This window comes from Pezoporus flaviventris, unplaced genomic scaffold (assembly GCF_033815535.1).
Source record: "Pezoporus flaviventris isolate CSIRO_AGI_PZ_B2104156 unplaced genomic scaffold, CSIRO_AGI_Pfla_v1 ptg000002l, whole genome shotgun sequence".
NCBI lineage: Eukaryota > Metazoa > Chordata > Aves > Psittaciformes > Psittacidae > Pezoporus > Pezoporus flaviventris.
The window spans coordinates 6,502,501-6,522,305 of NW_026892550.1; the positions used below are offsets into that span (position 1 = coordinate 6,502,501).

General features: G+C 39.6%; 1 protein-coding gene across 18 annotated transcripts in view; it reads left to right on the top strand.

The window, feature by feature from the left end:
- ADD1 (adducin 1) overlaps window positions 1-19,183 on the top strand; it is a 59,236-nt gene extending 40,053 nt beyond the window's left edge. For 4 of the 18 annotated variants that reach the window (XM_061467552.1, XM_061467588.1, XM_061467570.1 and 1 more), the window contains exons 11-18: window positions 2,208-2,309; window positions 4,085-4,174; window positions 4,276-4,293; window positions 5,018-5,110; window positions 10,662-10,818; window positions 11,786-11,953; window positions 12,675-12,770; window positions 16,959-19,183. In XM_061467552.1, the coding sequence (XP_061323536.1) occupies window positions 2,208-2,309; window positions 4,085-4,174; window positions 4,276-4,293; window positions 5,018-5,110; window positions 10,662-10,818; window positions 11,786-11,953; window positions 12,675-12,770; window positions 16,959-17,311 (1,077 nt within the window). In that variant the 3' untranslated portion in view covers window positions 17,312-19,183. Of the gene's footprint in view, window positions 1-2,207; window positions 2,310-4,084; window positions 4,175-4,275; window positions 4,294-5,017; window positions 5,111-10,661; window positions 10,819-11,785; window positions 11,954-12,674; window positions 12,771-13,522; window positions 13,558-16,958 lie in introns of those variants that run through there. The other 14 variants (XM_061467617.1, XM_061467645.1, XM_061467597.1 and 11 more) reach the window with 9 other exon arrangements.
- The last annotated feature ends 622 nt before the right edge of the window (window positions 19,184-19,805 follow it).

Below are 19,805 nucleotides of genomic sequence, written 5' to 3' on the forward strand. Positions count from 1 at the left end.
AGATTCTGCAACCGGTGCTTTTCTTTTTGTTTATCAATGCTGCTTTACAGTTAAATTTTGCACTGAGGGATATGCTAATTGACAAGCAAAAGTATCAAATGTTTTCAAATGGACATCAATAGCTGTTGGTGTGTAACTGTGGTTTTGATATTTTCTTGGGCGTATAGAGAGCATCTAAACGGTAGGCAGGTATGTGCACGCATACAGGCTTTTGTAACAATTGACTTCAAGCTGAACTATAGTAGTTCAGCGTTGGTACTATGCATAGTAATAGTATGGTTACAGATGAGTCTTAAAAAAAGTAAAACTAGTACTCTTGAAAAAGAAAAAGAAATAATTTTTTTTCCCAGAACACCTCTTATTTACCCCTGCAAAACTCATAATCCACTCAGTTCTTTATATTTTGAATACTTCTACAGAATGATTACTCAGGCAATGTGTGTACTAAAATATATAGTGTTGACATGTAGAAAATCCTAAGAAAACAGAGGATCTCTGTGGTATTTTTATGGTATTCTTTTTGGTTTGAGAAATTAATATATACATATATTGTTTGTACGATTGACATTTTACTAAACTCAACTATAGTTTTGCTTTCAAGCTTAAAGCTATGCACATGTTTGGAGCAGTTTGTGCTTTTCAACCATGGCTCACTAAGTAGGTAGCATTTTATATTTGAAATTATCGGTCAAAGATTGAAGCAAAATTCCTGCTCAGAAACTAGTCTTGTTTAATGATATACTGAAGCAATAGGAAATTTCATACAGTGTAACAGGTTTGTGTATTTAAACTTTTTAATGCTTGTTATTAACCTGAAGAAAAAGTAGCTTGTTGATGTTGAGGTTGTTTCTCTATCTGTTTTGACTAAAAACTATCTTTAATAAAAAGCTGGAGTAGTTTTTATCTGAGAAGATAATCATCAGTGAGTATTTCACAGCTCCATGTTCATTCCATTTTTTACTTTACAGTTGCAAAACATTTTAAAATTCTGTTGCTTTTTGAAGTTTGACAGTTTCTGGCTATCTTATTGTTTCTTGAAGTTACTCAGGAAAAACCGCATAGCATTTGCTCTATAAACAGGTTTGCTTTACTGTTCGGTGCATTTTCTATGCAATAGTAATGGGAAATTAGGACACTGCATATAATGAACATATCCAGGTAAAGAGTTAGCTGTGCATTGAATTAAACAGAGTTCCATACTAAATGCACTGATCAAATAAAGCAACCTTCTATGAAGAACCCATGAAGCGCTTAAAGTTTGTGTTTGGGATATTTTTGTAACCCTTTGAGCTATGAGTTATAAAATATTCGACATCACCAAACTGTTCCTTTAGGTTGCTGTGCTGATACAGCTATTTATTTGTGCAGAAACTAATGCTGGAAACAGAACATTTTGCTGAAGTAGCTTGTTTTAATGCAAAACTTTGGTGATGCCCACTCTTGCTTCACAGTACAGAATCATTCACTAAAACCTGGTTAGTGACATCACATTGCTTTTCATACTTCTGTCATCTTATGCTTTAAGTTCGCTTTGATGTTTGTTGAGTATCAGAGGATTGAATCAATGATCTCTCTGTGTCTCTTGTGCTATTTTGTAAAAACACCCAGTGCAGAAAATGAAAATGGCAGTAACAGGGTTTTAGAAGTTGTGCCTTAGATCTTGCTGAACTTCTCTTTGGGTAAGGAGTAGTGTCCTTTTTCAAACAAATATGAACTCATTGTGAAATTCCTGATAAAAATGTCCTTAAAAATTATAAGTAATTATATTGGAGTTTTCCTACTCCTATATTGATATGTCTCTTTGTAAAATGAGAAGTAGGCAGTTCTCAGAAACACAAAACACTGCAATTGTCAGTGCGGTCAAGTGCACAGCAAAACAGCTCAAAACCCTTTCAGTCTCCATCACCTCTGAATTGCACATTGCTGCAGTAATTGGATCATTTTGGGTGGAAGTTATTTGCAAGTTAACTGCCTCTCTATTTTTTGTTACTGGCTTGACTTAGAGTAATTCTGATAATCAGAAATGTATCTGAAGGTACAGTTTATACCACTAAAGAAGTAGTTTTAGGAGTGAATGGAAGAATTCAGTCATTGGTTCAGTTCTCTGCTATGTATAATGCATGATCAACTGTTCTGTGAATTTGCTGCTCTGAGTGTCTGTAGCCATTACAGCAGTTCTGACTGTTCAACTGTTCTTGATGTTACAGTGGACTAAAGAGGATGGACATAGAACTGCCACCTCTGCTGTCCCCAACCTGTTTGTTCCATTGAACACCAATCCAAAGGAGGTCCAAGAAATGAGGAACAAGGTTTGTAATAATGAACTAACTTTTTTTTCTGTCATCACTAAAATCAAGCTGTGTACTTGTAATGAACTAACTGACTTTGCTTTAGTGAAATTTTGGGCTTCAGTAAAACAGGTCTGACGTTGTCCTGCCTGTTTATAAGAAAAAAATTCCTAAATGTTCTGAAATCATCTTGGAAAAAGGTGATATTACTGTCCACTTTATGAAGACTTCCACTGTCTTATGTTTTGTTACCACCAGACCAGTTGTTGGATGCCTCTGAAGCAGCCTGTTCCCTGACATCATAGTTAACATTAGTGACATGTTTTACTGTTTTGATTTCACCAGTTGAAATTATGGCCTTGACAAAGAAGTCTATGGATATTTCTTCATATTATATTTTGTTACACGTTAATATTGCTGCAGAAATTTTGGGGCCTTTGGAACTGCATGTTAATCTTCTTGAAATCGGCTAGCAGTTAATTTTCCGGTCTTTGAATTTCAGGTCTTCTTCTCATCAGCCTACCAACAGGAAAGCATTGAATCCATTGGGTGTTTTAAGCTTTTTAAGTATAAAATATGCACTGGCATCTTGTTAATACTTAACTTGTTCTGGATCATTTTGCTGCTTCTAACTGATGGCCATATGGAACATGGGAGTTAGCATTATGTCACAGGAAATTCTGTACAAGGGTACCAACAGGAATACTGATTTGTTCTAAAATATTTTCTATAAGGTTGACAGAGCTTTTGCTTTTCCTGTTTTGGCACTGTAAAATAATAATTGAAATGAGAAATCAAGTGAAATTGCCAAGCAGCAGCTTCTTGGTGTTGGAAACACAAACTGTTTTATTAAAACCTTGAATGAAGTGACTGAGAGAAGTAAAACTTCTTACTTTCCTGATGACAAAAGGAGTAGTAAACTAGAAACAAGTACAGATAATGCAGGATCTTCATACTTCTGAAATACCAAGTGTTAATAATACCTTGTGTTTTCATACTTGTTTGCATGTATTTTTGTATTAATTGAATGTCCTTTTTAGTTGTGAAGCAGAGGTCTTTCCAGTTGCATGCTTTTCTTCATTTATCTGGGAACCGGAATATTTTAGAAATCAATTTTGAGTCAGCTGTTATGAATTCTTTATCCCTGTAGGATGTCTAATTTCAACAGATAATACCTAGGTTTAAAGATGTAGTTTCTGTTCCCATTTTCTGTATGGAAAGATCTGGGAGGTATCCAGGGTGCAACAAAAGGGATGTGTTTGATTACTCCAGAGTTTCAGTTTATGCATAGAAAAGTATTTATATGCCCTCTTATGACCATGGTCTTGACTAGATGCAAAAGTTAAATGTTGTGCAGTGTTTTACAATAAGTTCTGCAGGAAGATGATATTCTGGTGCAGTATCAGTGACTAGTGGCTAGTGACAGAAACCTGTAAATGACTAGTCAGGTACAATAAACTTGTATAAATGTGACCTGTGCTTCTCTCCTCACTTTTCTTCATAAGCTGTTACCTGATCTGTAGAGTTTTACTATGGGACAGTGATAAAAAGCAAAGGACAATACCTGCTGTGGTACTTAAAGACTAAATTCTGATGAATGTGAAGAACCAACTAGGAACTGAAGCGTATGCCTTCAAGTACTTATATGCACAGCTTTATTTGCTGGACAGGGCTATAGCAGTCAACACTAGTTGCAGCATCTTGCCAGGTCCACCCACCCCCCTTTTCAAATACAGAGATGTGGTTAACTTTTCTCTGTTGTTCACATGACTGTATTCTGCTGTTTTCCTTTACAGATCCGAGAGCAAAACTTACAAGATATTAAAACTGCAGGCCCTCAGTCCCAGGTTCTTTCTGGGGTAGTTGTGGACAGAAGTCTTGTACAGGTGAGAGTATAAAATGCCTAAAACTATTAGCTTAAAGTTAATCCATGATGTCCTCTGCTTTCACCTAATATATCACTATGAAATTATTCTTTAATTGGCAGAGAGTTTCTGTTTTTAAGGTAAGTCTTAGAGGTAACACCATTGTCTTTGCGAGAGTGCTCAGGGTGAGAAATTTAAGAGGCTTCAGCCATGTAGCCCAAGCATGCCTGTGGAGGATGCTTCTTGGGTTTTTTTTTTGCTGAATGTAATGCATGAAATTCAGAAAGCTTATTTCTGTGGATTAGATTCTTGTTCAAACTTGTTGGGCTTTGTGACAACTTTCTGTTTGTTTTCCGAGTTTATGTATCTCGAAGTACTAAAAGTACTGGGCACAGCAGGCTCACTATGGGGCAGTAGTGTTGTGTGTTAAGTATGTTTTATCATGCTTCATAATATTTTGTTTGAAAAGCAGTTTGGAAAAAAAGCTATTATACATAAATGAAACTTAAAACCAATATATCTGGATATACAAGATACGAATTGTAGCTCAAAGTAAAGTAAGAATTAGAGCTATACACTTATACCATATGGCTGAATGACTTTAAAGCTCTATATATCTGAATGCTTTAACTGCTTCAGATAAGTATTTTCTGATATACTTTAAAAAGTCTGGCAAGTTTCATCATGACCATAGCATTATTCATGTTGCGTGTCATATTGTGTGCATGTCAATCCATTGTCACTTGCAATTTCATCTGCCAGTTACTGTTTCTTTGCATGTTTTTAGCAAGCATCATAATGGTTTTGGTTGATGTTTTAAAGCCTGGGCTCGGTTTGCTCTGTTTACTCAATTTACTGTTGCAGGATGCTCCCCTCTCAGACTGTACGGAATCTATTGAAGGGCTCGATCTCACAGAGCAGGCCTTTAGTCCCGCTAAATCTCTGTCTGTTAGAAAGGTACTGCCCTGTCATACTGCTCTAAATACTGTTGTTCACCCTTCATTTTACCTCTTCCTTACCCTGACCTTTCCCCTATTAGTTAATGATTTGGCTAGAAAAGAAACAAAAATAGTAGATGAATCTCCAGATTCTGTATATGCAACTATACCAGCAGGTACTTTAACTTGTTAAAGTATCTTTTAAGGATTTTGATCTTTTTCTTTCTCTGTGGAAGCTGGTAAGGAAACACTTAATGTTAAGGTACTGATTAGGTTTTACATATAGTGGGTTTCTTTGCTTGTGCTGTTAGTGTTGAATTACTCTAATCTGAGATCAATTTTGAGTTAATCTCAGCCTGATTACATCAGTGTCATTCCAAAGATACCACATGTTCAGAGCATGCCATGCTGACTGACAAACGCTGTCAGCTTTTGATCCTGCGTTGCTAGACATCTTGTTTCCTTAAAACTTTCTGTTGTTATCTACAGTATTGCTGAGGAATGCCCTGCACTTACAGAATTGTTTGGCTTTCAGACATGTAATCATGCTCGTGTTTATGTACTACACTTTAGAAACAGAATGAATTCAAGAGAGGTGTATATGGTTGGGGTGGGCAGTCCTTTGATGCCAACTAAACAGGAACAGTTTGCACATTGGAAACAAAGTGTCCTTAGCTGTCTTTCTCTCCCAGGTTTTGAAGGAGTTTCATAGAGGTCATCTAACATGGAAGCGCAGTGTGCAAATAAGCATCACTGTCTCTTCTGCTCCAGCATTTTATCTCAGAGATTTTTAAATCTTGGTTTAGGTCATGCCTAACATCTCATTATCAGAATAATTCAGATATCAGAACCAACCAGCCAAACACACACACCCCCAAACCACAAACAAAGCAACCCAACAAACCAAACAACAACAAAAGAACCCACCAGAGAAACGTCTTAGAAAGGTTATGCCAAAAGTCAGTTGTGTATTGTGGAACAAAATAAGTATAAGCGATCTCAGGATGCCCACATAAACCTCATGAGACTTTGAATGAAACTTAGAGGAGACCTGTACGTCAAGGGCTTAAGGGCTTTCAGGTACCAGATAATTCCAAGTTCTCAGCTGACAAATGCTTTGATGCTTAATTACAGTTAAAGTAAAAAGTTCCATCTGATTGCAGTAATGCTTAAAATGTATTGTTTTCAGTTAACGTAATGCACACTATTTGGGCTGAAAACAATTCTGTTTGTGTAAAGTATGCATGTAATGCTTTGAGTCTCCTGTGCCTATGGCTGCAGTAGTAAATATTCCATTTTGCCTTGTCACTTGCTTTGTCCATGTTCTGACAAATTCTGGTCATGTTGCAACACAGGCTCCTTGTGCACCATGTGATTTTATTTGTGTTACAGACTTGGTTAACCAAGCTTCTGCTGCAGTCTTGGCTGAATGAGAGGGGATGTTGGTTATTGTTACTAATGACTATTCTGCAATCTGATTAAAAGACAAAAAATCACGTGGATTTTCAAGAATTTAAAGTAAAAGGGGATTCACTCGTTTCATGTCTCTTCCTTTGGAATGGAAATTCTGTGGCTTTGTTCTTCATGAAGAGCCTCTCAATTCTGCCCCAGAGATGGCACTGTGTTTTAACGGCAACTTCTACATGAATAGTACTTTAAGAACCTTGGGGTTTTTGGACAAAGGCCCTGGATTAATGTCAGATTGTGATAAGAGTGTTTGTTATCTTTAGACAGCTATTATGAACCTAAGGTCTTAAAGAAAACTTGGCACATATAAGGTGCAAGTTTTGCTCATCTATACCTGAGAACAAGATAAAATGCTTGCGTGTTAAATGATGGTCAGGTCATAGCAGTTGTGAAGTTTTCCTCTGAAAGCAAGACTTGGTGGAGAAGTTGCAAAATGATGTGATAATCTGAAGTTTCCTGTAGGATATGTGAGGTCCAAGTTTAGTGTGAAAGTCTATTGTATATCATTATCTATGACTTTCTCAGGAGTGAAAATACATTCTGTTTGTGAATGTTATCTATCCATTATTTTTCACAGTGGAGAAAATACTGTTGATATTCAGGTGTTTACACATGCAGTCAAACTTCAGATAGGCAGCAAAATAGTACTAGAATCATCATCAAAATAAAGCTACTATGAGCATAATCTAGTTGAAATCACTAAAACATTAGTGTTTTGCATGTCATCCTGCGTTGAAACAGAGTGCCAGTCTTTTGTATGGGAATTTATCCCCTCTCTGCAGGCTCTGTAATACTGGAAGCATCTCCAGACCAGTTTTCTTACTTGATTTTTCTGAAGGTTCATAGGAATCTGAGAGGCATGGACAGGTTGATAGCTCTGCAGAGTCCTGTCTATTTTAATGTCACATTTAACAATCTAAAATATATCCTGTCTCTGTAGTCCTTTATACTCATTTTCCTCTGTCCATTCATTTTGTGTTATATATTTTTATTTGAGTTCTTAGAAGGCTGCTCCAGTGCCTATTGTGTGAAGTAGTGCATGTCTACTTCTTTGATTTGTATGTTTTAATCATGTTGCAGATCTTAGTAACATACTACTGTAGAATTTATTGTCCCCATAGAATCAGTCCCTGTACCCCTGCAGTTTTTGAGAGTGGCCTTTGAACTGCTTCCATATTATTGATACTGAGCAAAATTAAATGTCTTAATCTGGAAAGAGCTTTTAGCAGATCAAAAGTTTGCCTTTCTGGTCTCTTGTGTAATTTTTCTGCCTTTAAGGTCCAAAAAACACAAGTGCTTTTGCTTTGTAATATGTAATCCACTTACTGTTGTTGCCTCTGATCTTTTTCAGTAGTATTTCTCTTGGGTCAAAGATACTCAGCTAGTAAAAATACTGTTTGCATTGCCTGTGAGTGTGGTTTTTCTGTGTCTTTGGGTTTGCTTTGTTTTGTTTAATTTAGTAAATATAAGCTTGATGTGCTGCTTTTATTCTGAGTAGTTAACAAAGATACTTGTAAGGATGAGAATGTGTGATGCCAGTGCATTGGTCATCTTTTTGCAAACTCTGTGTCTTGCTCTTTGTTGTTATTAAATCAATAGGTATTGTGTAAAATCTCGTTTCAAGTGAGAATTGTTCTACCCAGTAGACAAGTTAGATTCTTAAACATCCCAGGGGTACCAGTGTGTACTGTGTGTCTTGTTCCTCTGTTGGCCTTCATAATCCTAGAAAAGTTTAGAAACTCCACCTGAGTTCAGTGCTTTACAAGACCCTCCACTTATGCTGTGTTTCAGTTAAAACTGCACGTGTAGTTTGAAGGGCAGGCAGAAATAAAGAGGGAAATAAGAGTTGCAGTGGGCACCAGTTGTCTGCTGTCATGAAAAGCTGGGACCTCTATATTTGGGGATGTTTACATTTCCTACAGAATAATTAGGATTTGTATGAAGGTTCTGGTGTCATCAACATAAAAAGGACATGGAACAAGTCCAGAGGAGGCCATGAGGATGATCAGGGGACTGGAGCACCTCCCGTATGAAGACAGGCTGAGGAAGTTGGGGCTGTTCAGCCTGGAGAAGAGAAGGCTGTGTGGAGACCTCATAGCAGCCTTCCAGTATCTGAAGGGGGCCTATAGGGATGCTGGGGAGGGACTCTTCATTAGGGACTGTAGTGATAGGACAAGGGGTAACAGGTTAAAACTTAAACAGGGGAAGTTTAGATTGGATATAAGGAGGAAATTCTTTCCTGTTAGGGTGGTGAGGCACTGGAATGGGTTGCCCAAGAAAATTGTGAATGCTCCATCCCTGGTGATGTTCAAGGTCAGGTTGGATGAGGCCTTGGGTGAGATGGCTTAGTGTGAGGTGTCCCTGCCCATGTCAGGGGGGTTGGAACTGGATGATCTTAAGGTCCTTTCCAACCCAGACTATTCTGGGATTCTATGATGGTTTTGTGATTTGTTTTTAATACTCTGTCCTGTAAGAAAAGCCATGACTATCAAATTGGTGCTTAATGGAAATAGTTAAGAGAAGGCTTTTCACTTTCTACTGACATTCTGCATCTGAGATGAGCTCCTCTTATTTAATGGATAAACAGAGGTCATGTGTAATTATTTAGAGACATTTCTCTCCTGCAGTTCCTTTGAGGATCTTACAGTGGAGGCTTGTTGTTGTGCTGTTTGTTCTTTAGTACTTCTGGCTGGTATTTGCTTCCTGGAGAGCAGCGTAGATTCTGACCACAAGCAGTTCTATCTGCCTGCATTGCTTTAGACCAGATTTCTGGAGATCTCTCCTGAGGAGCTTTCAGAAATATCTTAACTGCTCTTGTCCTTGTTCCATCTGGACATTTGGGTCTGTCGCCTTCGTGATGCTGACTTGTCCCTAACAGCTCTTGGCATCCAAAAGAGTGCTCTAATTTCACCCTCAGTTTTACAGTGACGATCTCATGCTTGTCCATTGAGTATGGTCATGGAATGGAATGTTTGTTTGTCTCTTTGTTCAGGTGTTGTTTTGAACTTTCTAATGCTTTCTTTTCAACGTCAATACAAATAACATTTGAGTAGGTAGGTGATGTGAGCTAATCAATTCCCTGTACTTACTTGGTAGTGGAATTCAAATACCTCTTTTCAACAATGAAGGCAACTCAGGCGTCACAGTGACATGAGGCACAGATCACACATCAGTCATTTCCAAACTGTAGAGTTCTGTATATCCAGTGAAAAATCGAAATGCTTAAACATTTGAACATCACTTGAAAGATACAGCAGTAATCCAGGCAAACATCTTTTGTATCTAAGACAAGGAAAAAACAATGTCTTAAGTCTTAGAGAGAAGAACTAAAAACCTTAGCGTTAGAAAATCTCTGATGCAGCTGCTTTGGTCCATTGCAACTTACTGTGTTTAGAATTGCTAATGTTTGTATAACTTTTTATCTGGCTTGTATGACAAATGTTATAGATGTAAATATCTAACTTGTATAAGATGGCAGTTAATGTTTGTTGCTTGAAAATTGCTTGTAATAAGCTATTAATCCTGGTGTATGCTGAACACATACAAGATGGCTTTTTACTATAACATCTGTTAGATGTTACGCAGTAGCTACTAGAAATGGCTTTTCCTTTGTTTTAAAAACTTAACCAACAAAAAAGCTCTCCTGAAACAAACAAAAAACCCAAACCAACCACAAAAATACCTGTAAGCTGACTCCTGTGAATACACAGGTATTTTGTGCCCAGACTGCCAGGTACTTGGGCCTGGTGTCCCATTTCTTTTGCGGGGAAAAAAGTCATACTACCGTGACTTGAGACATAATTCAGCTAGACTGTTGGACTACTGTTCGATATACTGCTTAATGGTTGATATTCCCTGGTGGAAACACTGATGTGTCTGTAAGAGTAATTAACAAGACCTGTTTTCTCCTTTATATTAACCTGCTGTCAACTATTGTATTTGTTATATAATCTGTAGTAGTTTTGATTTATTTTTATTTAAAATGTAGCATTTTTCAGTTTACCTTTTTGTTTTGGTTTTGGTTGCTTTGTAGCCTCTTGTACTTCTCAGGGTTCTGCAAGTTACTGCTCAATTGCAGATGTATCTTAATTGTCTTTTGTCAGGGAGAACTGGTGACTGCGTCAAAGGCAATAATTGAGAAGGAATATCAACCCAAAGTCATAGTGAGCACAACAGGACCAAATCCCTTCAATAAACTCACTGATCGAGAACTGGAAGAGTATCGCAAAGAAGTAGAAAGAAAGCAGAAGGGACCAGAAGGTTGGTTTCTCTGTGTGTGTTTTTTCTGCAATAGACTGAGTTTATTACTAATTGGAAGGTGGGTTACCTGCAAAGGCCATGGATTAAGTATTCAGCTTCAGTGTGTTACAGTTTTTCCAGTGTGACTTAAAAACGTGAAGGCACGTTGGAGATAGAATGTGCAATCTGAGTGTTAATGGAGTATTCTGTAAAGCGCATCAACCTTCTCTTAAAAATTATCCTAGTAGACAAACTGGGTGTTTAGGATGGCCAGGTAATGCAAAAAAAGCTTTTTAGGTACTGCAAAGCATTGCAGACTGTTCACTTTGTTTCCCTTGGCACTAGATATAGTCTGGGGTGAGACAGTAGTGTTGCTTTTTAGCAGCAAAACTGGAGTTTTCTACCTCATTGAAAATTGTGGATTTGAGAAATCTGTTGAAAGAGGAAGACTTTGTAAATTATTGTGTATTTATGGAGATGGTTGTTGCATCTGAAGTGGTTCTCCTGCTTTACTTCTCTATAATGTTAAGGGATGATACTTAGATGCTCATCTGTTGTTAGGTTTTGAATTTGAGCAATGCAGGAACCAGAACTGTCTTTTCTCTTTCAGTGTGTCCTCCTGGCTTCTGCCTTTTGATAAGATGATGTAGGAGCCATTGTAGATCATATGTGTTATGTTAATCCAGTATTGGCCTGTGTGGGGTGGGATATTCTGCTGTTATGCCTGTGTAGCTAGCATATTATTTATTCTCTCAGTAACATTGCTGCATCCTTCTTAGATAAGATACCAAAATGTGGAGAGACTCTGTCACTGAGACAGACCCCACCTGGGGAACAGAGCACATTGCTTAGAAATCAAACCATCAGTGAGCAAACTAGATCAGATAAAAGAATCTCTGTGTTTGAAAGGGAGATCAGAAGCCTTTCAAGGAACCAGATACAAAGACTTTACCGGATTGTGACATATCATCACTGTCTAAATCTTTAGATAACACTCAGTTTGCTGCTGCATGGGTTTCTTGTCAGACCACGCAGCAAGTCATCACACATCTTAACCAAGAAGAGCCAGATGGGCAGAAGTCCTCCCATAAGGAATTTCATACTGCAGTGATCAAAGCATTAAGGTCCAATCCTGTCCTTTTGGCTGAGGCCTCAGGTATTATTAATATGGTACAGTTGGGCTTGCAATCTAAGGAGCAACCTCTTTAGCTACGCCATTTGGAGATTCTATCAGTCGACTCTCATCTGTGGGGCTGATTTCACTTTTAATTGTGTACGTGAACTGTACAGAAAAATGTTTTAATACTGTTCCTGATACATGGTGTACTCTGTTAATGTTTAAACCTGGAAGTAAGGGGGACCTTCCTTACTAATTACAAACACATAAAACCACTGTGAAATCTGTTTTGAATCACTTAATTACTGCATGTTTCTCTGATTATCCATGCAATCTTCTCTTTTTTGGGGATGCAAATTTGTTTACTCAGAGTCTCAGCAATACAAAGTAAGCAAAAGAGCACTCTCTCGCATAGGTCTGAAAGCATTTTCCCCTCCCAGCCCCCGTTTGTTTATCTCTTCCTTGTGGCTTTTCCTCACCAGTTTTCTTTAGAACAGCATGATAAACCAATTCATAAACTATTACATTGTTTATGCCCTTTTGGAAAAACAAAAACCACCACAGAGCACAGCTGTGACTTGAACAGTTCTGTTAATATCAAACTATCACTTATTTTCCTTTTGCTTGCTTTGGTATTATTTCATATCCTGGCAGAATTTTGATTCAGGAAAATGTATTCAAATCTTGTGCACATGGAGCACAAGGAGACTTTTGTTTTCTCGCATGCTGAAAGATTTCCTCTGCCTTTCTACATCTGCAGAACCTTCAGAAGATGGCAGGCCACAGAAAGAGAGAAGTCCCCCTGATCCCACTTCAGCTCGCACTCCTCCCAGCACGCCGATTAAAATAGAGGAAGGTATGTTCTGCTCATGTGGGGGCCAGGGAAACCCAGTAACTGCATCACTAGTGACTGACGCATGAAAATATATGAACTAGTAGCTAATAAAGGTAAATTCTGTCTTGTACTTTATTTTTATACTACCTAAAATATACTCCACTAAACGGTGAGTGTACTGGGAGTTCTGTTTACAATAATAAAGAAGTGTGCATTAATATAAAGACAAATTTTCATCTCTTCAGAATTGCCTTGTCATCTCTTGGTGTTTCTCAACTGATTTACCCTTTTGTACATTTTCTGTGAGAAATGGTGGCTCTTAGAAAATGAATAGTGTCTGATGTGAGCCAGACACAAATCTGGATGCTTTGGTAAATCACCTTCGCTGATTGCACATTTCTTAAACATTATTGTACTTGGATTACACCTCAGTAAATAATTTTCCAACTCAATTTGACTCTAAATATCATTATTTGCTCACCTTATGTAGTAGTTTTAACTAAAATGAGAGCAGGGCTGGTAAAGTCCACAGTTTTCTCAAAAAAAGGATAAAATAACAATCTTGAAGAGGTGTAATCTAATTTTTGTCTTGTTTCCTTTACCTTGTGCATTGGACATATCACTTGTCTGTTAGTCTTCCATTCAGTACCTCATCTCATCCTGTTTTCGATAAGAATGGTTGCAACCATTCTTTTAATTTAACACAATGGCTGTGATGAATGCATAGATTCTCTACTTGTGCTTTTTTCTTCTTGTGGCTGCGTTACAAACAGGAGATGGATATGCTAAAGAGTACCTGTTACCATAGTAAGTATCATTCCATACTCTGACCTGCTTATGTGCTTTGCTTCACTCCTGCATCTTTGTTTACTAAGGGGTTGTTGGTTTTGCTTTTTTTTTCTTAAGCAGGCTCTTTCAGTTGAGACACAGATGTCTTGAGTTGTTGGCTTCCTGAAATTCTAGGTAGTTACAGATCTTATGTGAAAATGCACTCCCCCTTCGAGAGAGACTGGAAGTGACATTATGTGTTTCCATATCTGTGTGTCCAGTTCCTCAGCTTAAAAAGGAATAGTCTGAAGTTGTCTTTCAGATACAGCTGAAACAGATCTGGGAGTTTCTGCCCCAGCAGTTTGCTGCTGCCTGTACAACCTGGTATGGACCTGGTAGTGACATGGAAGAAAGTTCCTTATCTGTTCCAGTGCAAAAGTGTTACCACTGGCATTGACTGAAACTTACCCAGCAGACTTCTGCACAGAGTGGATATGGAACTACTCCAATGTTATATGGGTCAGCTGTAGACAAATCCAAATTCCAACAAAGGCATAACAGCAAGAACATGGTGGCAGCAACTTCGACATCTGTTTCAGCTGGCTCTGCAGGGCTACCTCAGATTATACTTTGAAATAATAATTATGTTTGGCCCCCTCCATTTGTATGTCCTGTTATATCTGAAAGTCAGCGTGTTTGTTGTCGTTACAAAAGTCCAACTACAGCATAGACACCTGTGGTGTTACAAGTAAGGTTCTAAAACCTGAAGAGTCTTTCAATTTGAGAATCGTGCTCCACAAACTCTTGTAGTTGTGTAAGTTTTGCAGGACAAACATACAAAGCTCATTTTAGAGAGTAACTGGAAGTTCACGCCCATGATGACTTTGGTTGGCAGAAGTTCTGTTGAATGACAGTGGTCTCTGTATAGAGATGCTTCTCAACCTTTTTACCTCATATTTTCCTCTATTTAAGCGGAGCTGAAGTCAGCAAGCTGTTCTGTGTTAACTCAGTTATGGCCTAGTTTGTATGTTTGTCCACATGTTTGTGTTGGAAAAAACATAAACCTTTATTCTTCATAAATAATGTGAATTGTAAACACTCACCAGTATTAATGTTACTTTTCAAACTCTTATGTCACAGTATATAGAAAGCAGGAGCATAGATCTAGGCATGAGTGTTCTAAAAAGCTTCAGAAGTTTTGAGGTACTGCTGAGTTCTTAAACCGTAAATAGGTCCTGCAGCAAGATGCATTCTTAAACCTTCCTAGTTCCATTACTGAAATCCATCAAAAAGAACTAAGATGTTTGCATACTGCATGCTGTCTTTACCAAATGTGGAATTTGTGAATCCACCCAGTTCTGGTAAAATACTGCCCTTAGTGAGCTGGGTAAACAGATGTTTGTTTGATTCCAGCATAATGCTAATCTGTTTAGGAAAGCTGATGGTAATTTGACAGACTGGGAAGGATAGCAGTCCTGGATTAATGAGTTATAAACCCGCTTACATTTATCCAAGGCTTAGGCCAACTGGCAAATGCCCGTAGCTTCCTGTTCTTTCATTTTAAGAATTTATAATCCCCTTTTTTTAGACTTTGTTTAAAACTTTCTTTTAAAGTTATTTTAAAAAGATACCATGAAACTGACCGGCAGTGTAACATGGTGCCTGCTCTGTAACAATTGGGCCAGCTAATGAATAGAGAAGACTATTTCAGTTGGAAGGGACCAGTAACAGTGATCTAGTCCAACTGCCTGACCATGACAGGGCTGAGCAAAAGGGCATTGTCCTAATGCCTCCTAAACTGACAGGCTTGGGGCATGGACCACCTCTCTAGGGAGCCTCCTCCAGGGTTTGACCACCTTCTCGGTAAAGACATGTTCCCTCAAGTCCAGTCTAAATTCCCCTGGCACAGGCATCTTGTCCCTGGATCATAGGCAGAAGACATCAGAAAGGCTTCAGTTAATTCCTGAAAAGTAAAATGAGATCCCAAAAGAGCAAATTGTAGGTGGTGCTTCTTACAGGTTTGTGCATCACAGACTCGGGTTAAACCAGAGTTCAGGGGGCAGCTTGCATTGGACATAATGGCTTTTTCTCTTCTTTCTCTAAGTCCTGCCTGCATTTTAACTTTTAAACTGCTAACTCGTGCATTCCGAGTGTTTGGCACTGAATACTAGTGTGTGCTGTTGATTTAACCTATTAGAAGCTCATAGTGCTCTAGGCAAGACATACTGGTTTTCTAGCAGGTATTCACAGAACAAAGCCCTCTAAAATATGTTAGAGGATTATCACTCCCATCTGGCAGAAATAAAAAGAACACTCATCATTTCCATAGGAAAAACGGGAAAGTATCAACTATTTTCTGTAAATTCTTATGAAAGCCTTCAGCCTTTTCAAATTAAAATGAACAAGATTTTAAAAGGGGGAAAAAGAAATAGTTGCCTTTTGTGCCTTACAATGAGCATGGCCTGGATTTTGTTCTGAATTCCTCCTTACGTAACATCAGTGGGGGTATATTTGACACAGCTGACGAGATCCTTCTTGGTTCCAGCGCAGTGACGAGCATTGCAGGGACCTCTAAAAACGGCAGGTTGTTAAACATGTTATGTACAAAGAGGAGTTGTAAACAGAACATCTCTAAAGCGTAGTGGTGAAGGAGGGAAATGTTACTGTTGAGGGAGCAGTGGTGAAGTTCACCTTTGGACATGAAGTTGGCACCAGGTTTTTGATGTTCCTTTTACAGGGGTGAATTTTGCTGTTAGACATCACATACATTAAGAACAAAAGCTGTTACTGCATAACCTGCTGAGCTCATTTAATTTGATAAACCCCATGGATTTAACTTGCAGGTATCCATAATATATACTCATACCTTGTGAAACAAGTGAAGCCTTTGTGATAGGAGATCATATTCTGAAGCAGCTGTTAGATCTCATGGGACAAGGTTATAAAAATCCAAGCATTTTGATCACAAATTGGCAAGCCAGCCCTTTAGAAATCAGCGGATTTGTTTGTCTGCAAACCATCAATTAGTTTTATTCCACCAAAAGAAAAAAGACTTGAGATTTGGGATTTCATGATGAATTTCCTCAATGCCAGGAGAGCAGGTTCAGCTCCTGCTTACTGCCCTAAAACTTCCTGTACCATACACGTAAAACATGAAAGAGCTGAACAGTCGCTTTCTTGCTGGTTTACATCCACAGGATGGAATTTGGCTTTATCTGTTCTGTGGTCAGAAGCTTAAAGACAAAGAGAACATTTGAGTATCTTGTTTGTACCTCCGTGCGCAAAGCGAAATGAAACCAGACCTATTACAAAGGCTTTTCTGCAAAGTAAATCTTAGATTTTTTTTTTTTATAGAGCGCGTTCACCATCAACTCACTTCGCTTCTGTGCTCCAGGGGCACTCAGGTAAAACTAACTGTGTCGTTGTGTGTCCCTCCACCAGAGAGACAGCAGGACCAGACTTACAAAGATGACAGTGACGCTGCAACTTTCAAGCAAACCCTCCCAGATCTCACCCCTGATGAGCCTTCAGAAGCACTCAGCTTCCCTCCCTTAGGGAAGGAGGAAGGGAGGTGTGAGGAAGACGTGCCCAAAAGCCAAACGGAATCACCTGCAGTGGAAACCAAGGAACCCCAGCCTCAACCTGCTGAAGAGCCAGTGACACCAACCACGGAGGAGGGGCCGGCGGCTGATGCAGGTAGTGATGAATCTCCAGGGAAGTCTCCATCGAAAAAGAAAAAGAAGTTTCGCACTCCTTCCTTCCTGAAGAAGAGCAAAAAGAAGAGTGACTCCTAAAGGCCAAACACACTGCAGAAACACTGTCATTCCCACCTCCATTAACCACTAGAATGTACCAGATCGTACCGAGTGTTTTGTCGTACTTATGTAAATGAATGCAACAAGTAACCCAACCAGCCCCTCGAGTTATGGCTTGATTGTTTGAGGTTATAACCAGAAACTAATGGCCAAAAAGGTGCTAATCCTGTGTTTTCAGCAGCTACCGCAGATCTGATCCCGAATTTGGAGTCAAATGTGAATGACTTCCATGTGGAAGGCATCGAACCGCTATTTTTGATTTAAAGCCTGCGCTGCTTTCCGAAAGAATAAAGAGATGTTCACAATTACAAATAAACCACACATGGCTTATACCAAGGAGCGTTCTTCTCCCATGTTCTGTTCCAAGTCACAAGTAAGCTTCCTTTTAAGTGCTGACTTCTTGAGCGGATGCTATTGCAGTGACGCTCTCGAGGGGAGGTGTTCTTGAACTGACACGTGAGTACATGCTCACAAACCCTGTTTTAGTCAAGCTTTGAGGCTAATCCATTCCTTCCTCTCTCTCCCCTCTCACCATTGTAACAAAACAAAGGTGTTTTTCCGTTTATTTTCTGACTGGCTCGTGAAGTCATCTTTGCTGTCCAGGACTGAAGTGACCATGGTGTGTTCTGCTCACAGTTGTGCATTAAGAGCCCAATCCTACTTCCTAGCAAACGCAGCTTAAGGGAAACATGACTTTGAGTCTTGCCTCCCTATGGATTGCTCACATGGTGATTAGGCTGTTAGAACAGTGTCCTGGGTTAAAAGTAACTGTACTGCAAGTGTCTGGGAGGTTTCACAGTGGTGATGTGAAGCCTGGGCTGCTGGTTTGGGCCTTAGCAGAGGGTTTGGGTGCAGGGCTGCTGCACGTAAACCCTGCTTGCAGCCTTTTGTGTGTGTTCTTCCCATGATAACAATGTAAATGCGTTACACCGAATAGGTAACCTTGTTTTATATGAATTATTTTCACTTACAAAAACTGGTGTTTCTTTAATATTTTATTTTTGTTGCCAGCAGTGAAGTACAGAAACCCCAAGTAACCTTAAAAGGTGTATTTTCACAGTTTGCTATAAATGTTTGTTTAATATGTAGCATGGTAAAGAAAATCACTTTTTGCCACTGAATTCACTATTTCCCAGTCACTGCCATGCTTCTGTCTGTCACCCGTCCTAACAGTAGTGCCAGGTGGGATAGGGAGGGCTGGAACCCGTTCGGTTCCTCATGTCAGTGTTTCTGGTTCAGCAGCAGCAAACGCTGAGAGCCCTGCGAGGAGAGGGCAACACGCTGACTCACGGCAAGCGGCTGTTGAAAATGGGATGTGGCTCTCACCTCTTAGAACAATAGCAAACGTTGCAGTTGGTAAAATAGCAGCAAACTAATGCCTTACGCTGCTGCGGCAGAGCAGGGGCACAGCTCAGGCTGGGAGATGGAAGGGGAAATGGGAGCTTTGGGTGTGGAAAAGAGACTTGGAAGTGGGGTCGGTGCCAAAGTAAGGCTGGTGACTGCCCAGGGCCGCAGCGGCTTCACGTGTGCTTGAACCTTGTGTCCCTTCTGCCCACTCTAAGAGTGCAGCGCTCACTTTGCTGAATCGTGTTCTAGCGCAGGGTCCTAATTCAGTGACTAATTGCTGTATGTTTCAGTTCTTTAATGGTGTCCCTCCATTTCTCTCGACCATGTATGCAATGACTCTTTAATTTCTAATTTTGTAGTTTGTTCTTTTAATTCTTTGTATTACAGTATGAAATGTAGTCATGTATGCTATGGTTACACACTTCGGGGTAGAATAAAGTCCTGTATTTTTCTTTCTCTTGTATCATTAAGTTCTACTCACAAATAAAAGTCCTAAAACCTTCATGCTCTGCTTTCAAACCTTTATGCAGTTTTATTCTACAGCTGTAGCCTGTCGGGTTTAATTTGTCCCTTTTTCTTTCAGTGGTTAATGTGTCGATTAATGGTTGCTTTAATGTATTCCCACTGGGTGCAGGGCTCATCCTGGGGCAGCACCCAGGTGGCCCCACTGGAGGGAGGGTACCCCAGGAGGTATTGGGCACTGCAGGGAGTTCTGGTCCCCACAGGGCTTTGCCAGGGTGAGGTGGCTGTCATGTCTTCACTGTGATTCACTGAGCAGAGCAGTGTCTGATGGAAGAGTTTATTTATAATGCAAAAGGAACACTGCTGGGTCAGCAGAAACCATCACAGAATCAGAAATATAAAACATCTCTCAATTTAATTGTGTATTAAAAACAGTCTCTGTCTGGCTGGGGGAGCCTGCAGCTGCTGTTTGGGTTTGACTGTCATGTTTTAAGGCAGGTGGTCAAGCTGTTACCAGGCCCCCTGCACCTTAGGGTGCCAACTGCAGCAGTACCTGGTGTGAGCCCCCTGGGGGGCTGTTCTCTGGTAGCCAGGCACAGATCAGTCAGTCCATGGCAGTGGAGGCTGAGGACTGGGACAGGAGCAGAGCCGAGCACAGTGGGCG